This window comes from Delphinus delphis, chromosome 9, assembly GCF_949987515.2.
Source record: "Delphinus delphis chromosome 9, mDelDel1.2, whole genome shotgun sequence".
NCBI lineage: Eukaryota > Metazoa > Chordata > Mammalia > Artiodactyla > Delphinidae > Delphinus > Delphinus delphis.
The window spans coordinates 14,562,744-14,579,004 of record NC_082691.1 but is presented as its reverse complement, the minus strand read 5'-3'; the positions used below and the strand labels follow the sequence as shown (position 1 = coordinate 14,579,004).

Genomic DNA, 16,261 nt, shown 5'->3' with positions numbered 1-16,261 from the left:
GGTATCTTTTTTGGTGAGTTCCAGTGTCTTCCTGTCGATGATAGTCCAGCAGCTAGTTGTGATTTTGGTGTTCTCACGAGAGGGAGTGAGAGCACGTCCTTCTACTCTGCCATCTTGGTTCTCCATAGTCATTTTTAAATGAAAATTGTTTATTAAACATTTATATTTTCAAAAGAAATAGTTGTATAAAATGTATAACCTCAAGCCAAGAGAAGGAGCCTTCAGTGGAACCTCTGGGAGGATTTGGTTTTTGTTCCCCAGAGCTTGGTAGATAGTAGATTGATATATGATTCATGCCTGAGATATTTAGAGAGCCAGAGGATGTCTGGAGGGCTGTGGTTTGGGAAGCCACTGCTGTTCTGCGGATCAGGGTGAGAAAGAGAAAAACATTGTGTGGTTAAGACCCTGTCTAAGAGGGCAGGAGGAAGCTGGTGGTGCTGATGACAACTGGGAGTGAGGAAGGACTCAAAAGTGATCAGCTGGAAGAAAGATAGATTCACCCTGGAGGTAAGAGATGCCCACTGATGGGGTGGGGGAAGTCTTTGAAGAACCCAGTAAAGTGCCCCATGTGACAAGTAGGCTTTAAACTCCTGTCAAGCCCAGAGAGCAACCAAACTAACTCACCATGATAGTACCAATTAAGTAAGACCTTTCTTGCTGACCGTGCCTCTTCTTTTCCTCACATCCCTCCAGTTCTGGCCAACCATGCAGGCATTAGAAACTGAGCAAATGGGGAGCTACAGAGAGCTGTATTCTGTCACTATTGGGCACTAATGTTTTTTCCCAAGTGCTACTGATTTTCTTGAAAATGCTATTTCCACATAGTTGATATTCAGTAGATATTTATCAAATCAATGTTAGTGGAACATAATGTTGTAACTAATTTATTAAAAATGAAATGACTCTCCAGGTTCCTATTTGGGATTTGAGCACTGTGGTAAGTGCTCTTTTCCTTCCTCACGTTTTGCTTTAAGGCACTAGAGTTGGTGAGCAGCTTTAATTAGCTTGCCCTGATCTCTTTATAACCTTAGTCTTGTGTCTTCTTAAGTGATTTTCTAACTGCAGCCAGGAACAGCGTGAGGGAGAATAGTGTAATCTAGTGTTCTGAGGTTATCCCACTTTTTCTTCAAATATCTTACATAGAGACCCAACACAGATAAAGGTGGAACTGTTCAGATTCAGACAGGGCAAAGAGAGGTGGGGGCATTGTCCCCTGTAGATTGGTTGAAATATTGGCTCTATCACTTATAACTTAGGTGACTTTGGATAAGTTATTTAACCTTCCCAAGTACAATGGTCTCATCTGCAAATTCTAGGGTTTATTGTAAGGATTAAATGAGATAATGTATGTGACATGATTGGCATTTAGGAACTATTCAAGAAATGTTAGCTATTCTGCCTTTGCTGCTGCTGCCTCCCCCTCATCCTCTTTCTCTTCTTCCTCAAACATGGGGGCAAGTTGAATGGTTTTCAGGTTCCTGTTCTAACTAATTACTTGTATAGTCTGTTATTCCATGGATGTAGATATACAAATAGTTTTGCTTTATCATTTCTGCTTGTATCTGTGTATCTAGCCATGTATCTATCTACCTACCTACCTATCATCTGTATCATCTATCTAATTTACTTACATTTTTTATGTACTGTATAAGACACAGACATGTGATGCCTCTTTACCCCTTCATTTTTCAGTTTGTATTTTATAAAAAAATGGAATTCTATTATGTAGCCAGAGTACAATTACCAAAATCAGTAAATGAATACTGAAACAATATTAGTATATAATTTACAGACCTTATTGATAATTTGTCAGTTGTTTCAGTTAAGTCCTTTATAGCAAAGGAAAACCCAAACTCTGCATTGTATTCGATTGTCATGTCACGTTAGCCTCCTTTAATCTGGGTTTTTCTTTGTGGTTCTTGGGTCTTTCTGTGTAGTTCATGGTTTGACATTTTTTGTTTTTGTTTTTGTTTTTGTTTTGCGGTACGCTGGCCTCTCACCGCTGCGGCCTCTCCCGCTGCGGAGCACAGGCTCGTGACGCGCAGGCTCAGCGGCCATGGCTCACGGGCCCAGCCGCTCCGCAGCATGTGGGATCCTCCCAGACCGGGGCACGAACCCGCGTCCCCTGCATCTGCAGGCGGACCCTCAACCACTGCGCCACCAGAGAAGCCCGGTTTGACATTTTTTGAAGTGTGCAGGTCAATTATTTTAGTAGAATGCTCCTCAATTTGGATTTTTCTGATGTTTCGTTATGAGTAGATTCAGGTTAAGTACTTTTGATAGTTATGCCAGAGAAGTAATGCTGAGTTCTTCTCAGTGCATTGTATCGGGTAATGCAAGCTGTCTATTGCTAGCAATGTAACTTTGATGATTGGGTTAAAGATGGTATCTGCTAGGTTTCTCCACTGTAAAGTTATTGTTTTACCTGTTATAGTTAAAAGAATATAGTGTTGGCAAGGGGGTCATACTTTAAGACTATGTAAATATTCTCTTACTTGCTCAAACTATCTCCACTGTTTTTATCATACATTGATGATTCTTGCCTGAGTTTACTATTATTATGATGATGTTAAATAGTGATTTTCTAATTCCACCATTTCTTTTACATTTATGAACTGACTTTCCTACTACAAGGGAGAGCTCTCTCTTTCCTTTATTTATTTATGTCAGTTTGGGCTCTTTTATTCATATGTTATTCAATCAGTTACAATCCTTTACTATCATGATTTATTTTTGATGCTCAAATTGTCCAGATTTGGCCAGTGGGAACACCTTCAAACTATCCCCTGTATATTTTTGATATGTCCTCATCATCCTTTGAGCACTTTCTTAATTTTTGGCACAAGATACTCCACATTTATTTAGGTCCTCCCCCACACCCCTTCCCCCAAGCCTGGAATTAACCATTTCTCCAAGGAGCCCTGGTTCCATTGGGGGCGAATCGTATTTAAGAACCAAGATCTGAGCACTAGATCTGCTCATAACTGCAAACTTTTAAAACCCATTAGTTTATTCTGCAAGTGATTATTTTACCCAGCACCATTACATGTTATACTGTTTTTCCTGGCTTCATGTTATTTTTTTCTCTGTTTTTGGCTTTGGTGTAACTATGTGTATTTGCTTACTCAGGAAGCACTGCTTACTCAGAAGTCTGCATTTTTGGAAAGACTTTGTTCCCAACTTTGGGCAGTTCAAAGATTACTGGATTTTGTTTGATATCATTCTTACTTGGGTCACTTTTATTCTTTTTTTTCATTGATCGCTATTAAATAAACATGTAGACTGTGCTTAATTGAGTACTTTTCTCTTGGCAGTGGAACAAGGCTAAAGGTGATTCTTGTTAATTTGTTACTCAGTTGAGTTATCCATTTATCTGGATTTGATTTGAGATGATGTTTAGTCTCTGTAAAGAGGTCAGTACTGAACATTTCTGTGTTCTTTGCCTAAAATGTCCCTTCATAGGCTGACGTAGTGCTGCTATTTGGAGTGTGGGAATCAGCTATAGGGAATTGGTTTTATGTGAGAGTCTGGCTGGGTTTTTATTTTCTTTTCTGCTCATATTTTATCTACTCATGTTTTATATTTATGTAATTTAAAATTTGATTTTTCTCCTGAAAATGAAAAATATATAAAATGGTAATTCTCTTTATTCTTTAATAATTTTATGGGGCATCTGTCGGAATGTGAGCTGCATTCATCTTGTACAAAATATTGACTCTTGGAATGTAGATATAACTCCTAGTAGTTTCTTTCGAATAGATTCCATGAAAATATATTTGAATTCTTAATTTAAGGGCATATTCTGCAATTTATATTCATTATATCATTGTGATTTATAATAGTTTTTTCCCTTCCTATTTGAATCAGTCTTCTGAGATTTAGGATAATCTGTGTGTGTGTGTGTGTGTGTGTGTGTGTGTGTGTGTGTACTTACATGATTGGGCATGTAGTTAAAGTCACTTTTAGTGGGATGCTTTGGCATGATCACCAAAGCTTTTGCAGTTGTAGACTGTTTGGATGATGAGAGTTTTGAAGACTTTTTATTTCTTTTCCATAAAAAACGCACTGTATATTATAAGCAAGATAGTATCTTGACACCCAGTTACCCCTTACTCTTGTCTGCCCTGTAAAAAAACATTTATTTTGATAGTTTATGTGAAGAATATCATAGGCATGCGTGAAACAGTACAAAATACAAAAATATGCACCAGTCAGTTGATGAGTATTTATTAAGTTTCCACTGCCTGCTTAGTGTTATACTAACTAGTTGGGGGAAATGAAACGTATGCATAAGAAGCAATTGTCAAACAAAATATATTTTTAAATATTAGTATCATCAAATTGGATATCATAAAAAAGTGGTAATTCTGTATTACCAGCTATCATCAGTATAAGCATTTTTTCTTAGTATGCTACTTTTTGCTGCATTGTACTCATACTGCTTAATTTACAGATTTATTTGCCTTTTCTGACTAGGAACATATACTTATTAGTATTTCAGATGTTTTAGGTGCTGTACGATTAATCAACCAATTTTGCTGCCTCTCTGTGATAGAGATTGGGGGATCTAATTTCATAGGTTATTGAGGTAGCAAACCATATTAGTCACATTTTTGGTCTTTGAACAATGTATGAACTATTAATACTCATGGAAATATTTTCCAAAAATGGTTACATTGTAATGAGTGTCAAAACGTCAATAATTAGTTACAGAATCACAGCAAGTAGCTTTGTGACCTTGGGTAAGGCACTTAATCTCTCAGGACCTCATTTTTCTCAATAGTAATTCAAATAGGATAATAAAATTTACCTCATGTAATTCTTGTGAGACTTAAATCAGATAACACATACAAAGCACCAGCACAGTTCCTGGAACATAGCAAGTGCTCTGTACATGTTAACTATTATCATTATTATTACCGCCATCACCCTAAATACCACTCTTGCTTTATGGAGTCCTTGGTTAAGTGTTAGTTTTGATTGGTTAGCATGTTTGCAGTGAGGTCTCTTGCCCTATTGAGGTTTACAGGAATCTCAATGAATCCTGCTGAGGTTAGTTTTGTAATCTTGCATGTAGAAATGTACGTATCTTACAGTTAAAAATGCTGTATCTGTGACCTGAGGGAAAAAGAAAAAATAATCCACCAAAACAGGGTGTGACTGTGAGAATCTAAATCATTATGCATGTGACAGAAGGACAAACCCTATTAAACGCAAGGTGTGATTGTGGGAAATCTTTCAGATCAACAGGAAAGTTTTTCACAATGCCAATTGAAATCTTCAGACATCCTGTTCAGATGAAGGAGAACCAGGTTGGGAAACTGAAAACTTCAGTGTTAGTTCTAGTTTTGCTATTGACTGGCTTTATGACTTTAGACAAGTCACTTAACCTCTGTGGGCCTCAGTTTTCTCATCTGTAAAGCAAGAATTTTTGCCCCCGGTCCGTTCAACTCTAATATTCCTTGGGGTACTTTTAGACATACAAAATGAAATTTGCATGCCATTCTTAAATTTATTTATTTTTTGGCATTTTATGGTGGAAAATTTTAAGGTTACATAAAAGTAGAATGAATAGTATAATGGCTCTTGAGGTGCACATTATCCAGCTTAATAATTATCAACTCATGGCCAATCTTATTTTGCCTACAACCCCACCTATTCTCCCTCCCCTGATTACTTAAAAGCAAATCTCAGACTTAATATCATTTCATTTCTAAATATTTCAGAATATGTTTAAAAGAAAAGGACTCTTTTTAAAGCATAAACACCCAGTGTCATCACATGTAAATTAAAAAAACCCTGTAATTCCTTAATATCAGATATGCAGTTGATGTTCAGATTTTCCCAATTCTCTCTCTTTCGTTTTATAGTTTGTTAATTTAAATTGGGATCCAAATGAAGTCTAATTATTGCAGTTGATTGATATGTCTCTTAAATCTCCTTTAATTTATAGTTGCTTCTCAATCTCTTTTTTCTTAAAATTTATTTGTTTAAAAAAACCCACTTTGTCCTGTTGGGTAGGTTGAATTTTGCTGATTACATTCCCATGTTGTTTAATTTTTGTCGTTATTATTTACAAATTGACATATCTATAGGTTTGCTCAGGTTTTGGTTTGAGGTTTTTTTTTTTTTTTGGTCAAGAATATGTCATAGAAGGTGGTGTGTAGTTCCCCTGGAGCACATGGGCTGGCTATTGCTCTTGTTTGTGATGTTAGCAGCCATTGATGGTGATTGCCTAGGTCTGTTAATCCATTAGGAGTTACAAAATGATGACACCCTGATTCTGCCGTTCCTTCTTCATATATTGATTGGAACACTTCCAGAAACATAATGTTCCCTTCATCAACTGTCTGATTACCCTGAGTATAGATCATTAAGGAAAGGCAGGATAGATACAAATTCTTTCTGTTTACCAATTGTCATAATAATGAATTTATTCCCTAGTATCTTCCTAATGATTAAAAAAATATCATTAGGAACTCACAGAATTTAACATATTTGTTGTGTTTCAATCCACTGCAGCTGTTATCCTCACTGATACTCAAAATGGTCCCATCTTTGGCCAGTGGAGGCCTTTTTAAGTTGGCTTCTGCATACTCTTGACATGACTAATAGTCTGATAGCTTCTTTGGTTTCTGGTATAACAATATATTCCAGGTGCATTTTGTACATTTCCTGCCCTATCCTGTAATCAACCATTTCCCCAAGGAATCTTAATTTCTTTTAGTGGAAAATGGCATTTAGAGACCACCATCTGGATACTGGTGACGCTCATTGCTGCTGGGTTAGTCTTTGCTTCTAGGCCTTTTAAGTGGACAGATAAGAAAATAAATATTTTTTAAAAACAAAATGCATTGAGTTCATAATCTTTTAATTCAGAAACAATCTATACACTAGAAAATGATCAGGGAAAGAAGTCCAGATATTTGTATACATTTTGAAGGATTACATTATTTACTGTAAAATATTTTATTGCTTCTGTTCTCCTTTCAGATAAACAATCTATTTTTGGAGTTTCTATAGCTGCTGGAATGATACTAACTTTAAACATACTCCTGTTTTGGTTAAGGAGAAAAGGGAAACAAAAAGTTAGACATGATTAAGAAGAAAAATGAGTGAAACCAGGAGTGGGCAGGCCAGAGCATCTGGTATTCAGGGCAAATATTAAAAGACAAGAAATCTTTTCCATTTAGTTTCCCTTCCCTTGCATTTTTTACTTATGTCTGGAAGTTCCTTTTGCTTTATAGTCAGTGTTCGTAAGAACCACAAGATGGCGAGATTGCTCCTTAAAATGAATGTGGGTGAGTAAGGGGGTGGGGTAGTGGAGAGAGATAGAGGAGAGAGGAGAGAGAGAGAAAGATGTTCCTCTCTGATTTTCCATAACCTCCTTGGTTTTCCTTACCTCCCTTACTTGAATATAAAATAGAACTAACATGCTTAAATTTTTCCTCTGTAATTTGGATTTTGATCGTGGTCTTTTTTGGAATTGTATAACTAAAAATAAAATGAAAAAGAACTATCTGGATCCCATGCTTACCATTTTTTCAGCTCTTTGTTAAATTATTAATAAATGATTCAGTCTTCACATTGCCACCAGAGTAATCTTTGCAAAATACCATTTTGGTAATGTCAGTTTCCTGTTTTAAATTTATTGTTATAAATATTTGTTGATTATGGTATTGGTTGTCAGTATTTAAGTAGTTAAGTCAAGTGTAAGGTGAAAGGTGGAATAATTTTTGACTCATATTACCAAAAATATGTTATTATTGTCAAGTTTCTTTTCTAAAATGAACATGTGCTAGTTTCCAAGTACAAAAACTTTCAATTTTAATGGGTTGTTAAACAACATAAATGCAATGCTTAGAATATTTATTCTCCTCATCATTTAAACATACGTCAAGGCAATTTTTGTTATTCTCAATATTTTGTGGAAAGGGCAAGCTACTATGTTACTAGTATATTAATCAGTGCATATTTATTAACTAAGTATATTTAGCTCTCAATGTAATGTACTTTGCTTATGCTGTGTTATCAAATTGAATCCTCATAATATATCTATGAGATAAATGTGAATACTCTGCACATTGAGGCTCAGGGAGATTAAATGAATTGTTGAAGATTTAGTAGTTAGCAGAGCTATAATTTCAATTCAGATTTTTTTCAATCCTAAAACTCATCCTCTTATTCACTATGCCATACTGCCTCCGTGAGGGTAACTATTTATATTTCTCTTTAATAGAAATACTTGGAAGCTGTAATTTAAAGTAATTAGGATATTTGTGCCTCCCCCTTGTTGTAAGCTGAACAAGAGAATTTGTATCACAAGGCAAGTATTATGGTGCCTTTTTATTTAGCAAACTGTTCGTTTTTTTGAGCATGTTTTCCTGCAGGCCTTTGTTTAGAAGACTTCATTTAGAGCTCTGCTGATGGGTGAGGGGCCTCTCTTTGTCTCATTTGAGGCATTTGGGCTCCTGGCCAGAAGCCTGAGCTCCTGATATTCTCTACCTAGAGTGGACTGAAGCTAATTCATTCTCTTGACTTCCTGTTGAGATAGCAGGTGGTTCACTAGCACTTAGTGTTCCTGCCTTACAGTGGAGCTTCTCTCTGCTCCTGGAGGCCTGTTTTATGCTGGGGATACTGGTGGTTTAAAAGCCATTGTGTTCAAGACTGGAAGTGTGGTCTAGGATGCCCTTTACAGCTATAAACTAGCTGCTCTGAAATAGAAATTCTTTAAATATTTCGTAGAATTCACTAGTGAAGCCTCTGGTCTTAGACATTTGTTTGTTGGGTGGTTTTGGATTACTGACTTAATCTCCTTACCAGTAATTGGTCTGTTCAGATTTTCTGTTTCTTCATGATTCAGTCTTGGAGTTTCTAGAAATCTATCCATTTCTCCTAGGTTGTCCAATTTGTTGGTGTATAATTGTTCATAGTAGTCTGTTTTGATTCTTTGTATTTCTATGGTGTCAGTTGTAAAATCTCTTTCATTTCTGATTTTATTTACTTGAGTTCTTGCTCTCATTTTTTGGTGAGTCTAACTAAAGGTTTGCCAATTTTGTTTACCTTTTCAAAGAACTAGCTCTTAGTTTCATTGATCTTTTCTATTGTATTTTTAGTCTCTCTTTTATTTATTTCTTTTCTGTTCTTTGATATTTTCTTCCTTCTACTAACTTTGGGCTTCATTTGTTCTTGTTTTTCTGGTTACTTTAGGTACAAAGTTAGGTTGTTTATTGGAGATCTTACTTGTTTCTTGATGTAGGAGTTCATCGTATGAACTTTGCCCTTAGAACTGCTTTTGCTGCATCCCATAATTTAGGTATGTTGTATTTCCATTTTCATTTGACTGAAAGAATTTTTTGATTTATGTTTTGATTCCTTCTTTGACACATTGGTTGTTCAGTAACATGTTGTTTAATCTCTATATATTTGTGAATTTTCTACTTTTCTCCTTGTAATTGATTTCTAGTTTCATACCATTGTGGTCAGAAAATATGCTTGACATGACTTTGGTGTTATTAAGTTTATTAAGACTTGTTTTGTGGCACATGATTTATTCTGAGGAAGTTCCATGTGTGCTTGAGAAGAAATGTGTATTTTGCTGCTGATGGATGAATGTTCTGTAAATGTTTGTTAAATCCATCTGGTTTAACATGTAGTTTAAGTCCAATATTTCCTTATTATTTTCTGTTTAGATGATCTAGCCATTGTTGAAAGTGGGTTATTGAAGTACCCTACTATTATTGTATTGCTGTCTGTTTCTCCCTTCAGGTCTGTTAATATTTGCTTTATATATCTAGGTGCTTCTCTGTTGGGTGCATAAATATTTACAAATATTATATCCTCTTGTTAGACTGACCCTTTTATCATTATATCAATATAAAGACCTTTGTCTGTTATTTTAGTCTCTGTCCTAAAGTCTACCTTATCTGATATAAGTATAGATACCTCTGCTTTCTTTTGGTTTCCATTTGCATGGAGTATCTTTTTCCATGCCTTCACTTTCAGTCTGTGTCCTTAAAGCTGAAGTGAATCTCTTGTAGGCAGCATATAGTTGGGTCTTGTTCATTTTATCCATTTAGCCACTTTGTGTCTTCTGATTGGAAAATTTAGTCCATGTACATTTAAAGTAATTATTGATAGCTATGGATTTACTGTTGCCGTTTTGTTAATTGTTTTCTGGTTGTTTTGTCATTTCTTTGTTCCTTTCTTTCCCTGTGTTCTTCTTCCTTTGTGATTTGATGATTTTCTGTAGTGGTATGCTGAGATTTCTTTCTCTTTCTCTTTTGTGTATCTACTATAGGTTTTGCACTGTGTTACCATGAGGCTTACATAAAATATCTTATAGCTAAAATAGTCTGTTTTAAGCTGACCTAACAACCTAACTTCAAATGTATAAGAAGATTCTACATTTTTACACTGTTCTCCAACATTTGATGTTTTTGATGTCACAATTTAAATCTTTTTAATATTGTGTATTCATTAACAAATTATTGTAGTTATAGGTGGTGTTAATATTTTTAATTTTAATCTTTATACCAGCGTTATAAGCGATTTACCCACCACCATTACAATATTCGAGTATTCTGAATTTAACCACATATTTATCTGTACCAGTGAGTTTTATACTTTCATATGTTTTAATGTTACTAATTAGCATCCTTTTGTTTCAGCTTGAAGAAATCCCTTTAACATGTCTTGTAAGACTAGTGGTGATAAATTCCTTCAGCTTTTGTTTGTCTGGAAACTCTTTATTTCTCTTTCAATTCTGAAGGACTGTTTTGTTGGGTAGAGTATTCTTGTTTGGCAGTCTTTTTTATTTCCTTTCAGCACTTTGAATGTCTCATCCCGCTGCCTTCTGACCTGCAAGGTTATTGTAGAATCCACTGATAGTCTTATGAGGGTTCCCTTGTATGTAACAAGTTGCTTTTCTGTTGCTGCTTTTAAGGTTTTTGTCTTTGACAATTTAATTATAATGTCTGGGTGTGAATTTCTTTAGATTTATCATATTTGGTACTTCTTGGGCTGCCTAGATTTGGATGTCTGTTTTTTTCCCCCAGGTTAGGGAAGTTTTCAGCCATTATTTCTTTGAATAAGGTCCCCCCTGTCTTCTAGGATCCTTATAATGTGTATATTGGCCCATTTTTTAGTGCACTATAAGTCTCTTAAGCTATCTTCACTCCTTTTTTAGTCTTTTTTCTTTTTTCTTCACTGAGTGGATGTATTCCACTGCTCTGTCTTCTAATTCACTGACTCTTTCTTCCACTTGATCTAGTCTGCTGTTGAACCTTTCTATTGAATTTTTCAGTTCAGTTATTTTATTCTTTATCTCTGTACTTTCTGTTTGGTACTTTGTAATACCGTCAGTCTCTGTTGAAATTCTCACTTTGTTCATGCATTGCTTTCCTGACCTCTGTGAGCATCTTTCTGAGCATTATTTTGAACTCTGTCAGGTAAATCACTTTTCTCTGTTTCATTAAGGTTGGTTTCTGGAGATTTATATTGTTCTCTTGTTTGGAACATATTCCCTTGTTTCTTCATTTTCCTTGAATGCTTGTGTCGGTTTTTGTGCATTAGCTAAACAGCACCTCTTTCAGTCTTGAGAGAATGTTCTTGTGTAGGAGATGAATCCTGTTAATCAGCACAGCCTGAACTCCTGGATGCCTCTCACACCTTTGTGACTGTCCAAGCCACTGTCCTTCTTCATGCCTTTTAGTAGTTGAGGGTATGAGAAGACGCATCTAAGTTCCAAAGGGGATGATTGTAGCCAGCACTTAGATACAGGCTGATTAGAAGCCAGACCCTCAGGCAACAGCTGGGAAAGTATGCCATCAGGCACTTTCTGGGGAGAAACTGGAAGGTAGGCTTTTTGTATTCTCCCTTGCACTGAGCCCTGAGCCCATTACAAACTGCTTATTTGTTTGCTATAGTCCAGTGGGACTTGTTAACTGCAAGCACTGTTGACAGTCAGAGCCAGGTGATCTGGGGACCCATCTCCCAGGCGGTAGCTGCAAAAGGTGGGCCACAAGACGTGTAGAAGGTCCTTCTGGAGAGATGATGGTGACCTGGTTTTATTGTTGGAGTGAGCTGGATGGAGAAGGTGGGGTAAGCACCCACTGATTCTTTCAGGTTCCAGGTAGGATCAGTTAGATGTTGTCAATTAGTGTCTAGACCCTTAGGCAACAGCTTGTAAAGTATGAAGTCAAACCCTTTCCAGGGAAAGACTGGGAGATGGATGTTTTCGCTGCTCCTTCAGTCCTGAGACCTGGGGGGATAGTTGTGTTCAGTGCTTATGATGCTATCAGTAACTTCTTTGTTTGCTGTAGTCCTGTAGGACTCATGAATGCTGGCTATAAGAGATAGGAGTTTTAGGGGACTGTTTCTCAGGTGGGAGACTTAAAGGTTGGGACACTAGATGTCTGTACTGCCTGTTCCTCAGGGAGAAGCTGGGAGTTTGGGTTTTCCTCCTAATTGTATGGTTTTGTGCCTGGAGTGAGGTTTATGATGAGAGTGTCTCAGCCTTTCCTACCAGTTTCAATATGGGTATTGTCTCTGTTGCCCAATGTATAGGAGTCATTCATCTGGATTTCTCTAGTTGCTCAGTTCCCAGATTTCTCTCAGAGAGAAGTGCTTTGTGTGTAGCTGTACAAGCACTGTGTCCATGGGAGGAGGAAATTGGCCTCCTATATCATCATTTTGTTCAAAAAGAAAACAAAACAGAATAAAAGCCTCTTTAGTTTCTTTATTAATTAATTTGTTTTTTAAAGGTAATTGTTTTTATATAACCAGTATTCATTCATTGATTCATTTGGTAACCGTTACTGAATTCTATTCTGGATGCTGGCAGTACAGCAGTAAATTCAATAGAAAAAACTCTCTAGAGCATACCTTTGAGTAGGGAGGATACAGAAAATAAATAAACTATATTATATATCTTCTGGTGATAAGAGGTGTGAAGTCAAATATAATGAGGTAAGGGGGCTTAAGAGTGAAAAGTGAGAGTGATCTTTCATAAAAGTTCTTCAGGGAAGACCTCTCTAATAAGGAGACATTTCAGTGCAGAGTTGGAGGATGTGAGGGAGTGAGGTATGTACATATATGGAGTGAAATAGAGTGTTCCAGGTTGCTGGAGAAGCAAGCAAAATATATGGGATTTGGAGACAGAGTTATGTAGCTCCTCATATAACCTTTATTATCCAACAGTAAGCACCAGGACTGAGGAGAGCAGGATAAAATATTTTTATGTTCTTTTCTTTTCTTTTCTTTTAAAAATATTTATTTATTTATTTGGCTGTGCTGGGTCTTTGTTGCGGCATGCGGGATCTAGTTCCCTGACCAGGGATTGAACCTGGGCCCCCTACATTGGGAATATGGAGTCTTAACCACTGGACCACCAGGGAAGTCCCTTTGTGTTCTTTTAATTTTTGCTGATGGCAACAAAAAGTGACACCTTCACCTTCTCTTTGTAATCCTAAAAAGCACTGGCAGGAGATGTATTAATTCTATTTATGTTCAAATTTTAAGTTATCATTTATATTTTCTTTGCATACTTGAAAAAATATGTAAATAGAACCTAGGGAGACATTGTTTTGTTTTACTTTGTATATTGTTTTGTATACAGCAGGAGTAGCAAGTACCTATTGGAGTCTGGAAGGTCAGTTAATGATTGAATCAGACTGAAGCATAAAGGATTAAGGAGGGGTGTAGAGTGCGGCAAATTGGAGAATTTATGCCGTGTGTAAAGGGAAGAACTATTACTCAACTCTAATTGATTATTGCCATGTGAGGATGTGAGCCGAGTTTTGAATGTATTTTCTGGTTTTTCAAGAAAAGCCAGAAATTTGTATATTATGTGCTATCTCCTGATCTTTAAATGTTGGAAACTAAGTAAATACATTTCAAAACACTCTTCAGGCCAGACAAAACATTTGTACAATGGGGATCTGGCCCACGAGTCACCAGTTTGCAACCTTCTGGGGTATAACACCATAATTAAATTTTACAGCCTCCTTCAAGGGATAGTGTAGACCTAATAGTAACAAAATGCTGTAGGATTTCTGGATACAGATGGTTTTAACACACTATTGTACTGTTGCTCTCCCTGGGTGGTGCTGAATATGTCTATTCTTGTTGTCTTAGGGTATGGTCAGACAGGTCCACTGTCTCAGCGAGCTGGGTACGATGCTGTTGCCTCTGCTATTTCTGGTCTGATGCACATCACAGGGCCTGAGGTAGGTATCCTTCTTTAGAATATTCATATTTTTCCCCCTATTTATTCCAAAGAGATTTTCATCTTTACTAACCCCATAGGCTTAAACATGAGTTAATTTTAGGAAAAAACCATGGAAAGTGAATGATGTTAAAAATGGAAATGTTTATTATGAATGTACTTGAGGCTTAATGTCATTATGGCCCCATGGAAAAGAACAACCTTTTTAGCAAGAAGCAATAGATCAAGTGGAGAACACATTTTCCATATGTATTATATCATTCAAGCTTAGTAAAGGCACCTTTGTGTGACTTAGGAATATTCCTCGTGTGAAGTAGAATGGCTGACTAGACTAGTCCGCGGATGTCCATTTCTACCAGAGTACTTTCATTTGATGTATATACATAGTGGAGGGTTTCTTTTTCCCTCTGGAGTATTATAAGTGGTTGTTTATTTTAAAATTTGTTACTTAATGCTCGGACATAGTTGTGTCTGATTGTTAATGCATTAGATTCTGACAGTGAAAGAATTATTTGATTTTATAACCACATTCCTTCTCCATTGGTGATAGGAAGTTCCCCAAAAGTATATAGAGGACCAAAATGTGGATGGTTAGATCAAAGACTCTTAGAAAATGGACTCTTGGGGAAAACTAAGCATGCCGTTTAATAAAGTAAAAAAAAAAGTGTGAAAGCTTAGTAAATAAAAATACTAAAAAAATCCACTTCCAAAACAAATTAGATTGATAGCCTTAAAACACTTTTTCCAGTAGGTATTCCTTCCCTGAACCACTTTCTTCAGTTAATTCTTCAGGAAATATTGCTGCAGTGTTGGGATAAAATGAGGCAGAATGACCTCAAGTCTTTTTTTTTTTTTTTTTTTTTTTTACAGATTTTACTTCTTTTTATTATTTTAGAGTAGGTGTTGGGATTTCAGTGAGTTAAAATATATGGTCTTTTGTACTTTCTTTGTTTCATTTTCACAAGTCTTAGAAAGAATGTGTGTGGCTTTTCCTTACAATATTCAAGGGCACCAATTTTCTTTCTGTCCATTGAGAGAATGAAGCATGGATATATCTCTTTGCTCTTTCCCATAGAGATACTTATATGGTCAAGACATTATTTTTGTGAGTGGGTGGTTTTATTTAATAGCATTGTACTCAATTGTGAATATGTGAAAAGATATGAGATATCTTTTCTCATAAGATAAGATATATAAATTTGTATATTCAAATATTAAAATGAATTAACTCAAAAACACCTGAGGTAGATGAGGTCAAAGCTTACTCCTTTAGGACACACACAGCGTGTGCTCAACCATATTATTTATCAGTCAGTAACTCGCCTCTTGTATTATCCTCAGGAGATTTTTGTTCTGGTTAACAAATAACAACAACACTAATTGCATGCTTACTATGTGCCAAGCATTATTTTAGGTACTTCACGTGTATTACATTAAATAAACTCGGCTTCTTTCACACGGACACATCTCTCACTTCTCAATTCATCCACCCAATGAATGGTTATTGTACATATACAGAGGGAATCCTCTGTATGCTGGCTACTATGGCAGTTACTGGGAATTAAACAGGCAACAGGTAGGCACAGTCCTTAAATGGAGAAGACAAACATTAACAGAAAAGAAATATTAAACAAGTAAAAAGAGCTCTAAAGAAGAGTACAGGATGCTACTGACGTATATAACAGTGTGCCTCAGGCCATTTTAATACTTCCAGAGATTCTGCAAAATGTGGTTTGACAGCAAAGGATAAAAGCAGCCTGAAGAGAATCAGCCCATGCTGGGAATCCCCCTTTAAGGAGTTGTTTCCCCCTGATACCAGCAGTATATGACAGTTCACCAAGCCTCTCAGCAGAAGTTCCACAGGAGGGATCACTTCTGAGAGCCCTGGCTGATATTTTTAACCAGCTAATGCAGATGCACTGTTGCGAGTTATATCATGTTGCGTATGAAGTTTTATCTACCTGCCCAGCTGTGTATTTGTGCTGTAGCATAACTCCATGTTGTCAGATGACTGATTGGAACCCAGGCTTCCTC

At 36.4% G+C, this 16,261-nt stretch overlaps 1 protein-coding gene across 6 annotated transcripts in view; it reads left to right on the top strand.

Annotated features, from left to right (window-relative positions):
* SUGCT (succinyl-CoA:glutarate-CoA transferase) overlaps positions 1 to 16,261 on the top strand; it is a 684,957-nt gene that overhangs the window by 51,744 nt on the left and 616,952 nt on the right. For all 6 annotated transcript variants that reach the window (XR_009520588.1, XM_060020208.1, XM_060020209.1 and 3 more), the window contains exon 7: positions 14,137 to 14,228. Coding sequence is in view for 5 of the 6 variants with exons in the window: in XM_060020208.1 (XP_059876191.1) it covers positions 14,137 to 14,228 (92 nt within the window). In the remaining variant the exon portion in view is untranslated. The remainder of the gene's footprint in view (positions 1 to 14,136; positions 14,229 to 16,261) is intronic.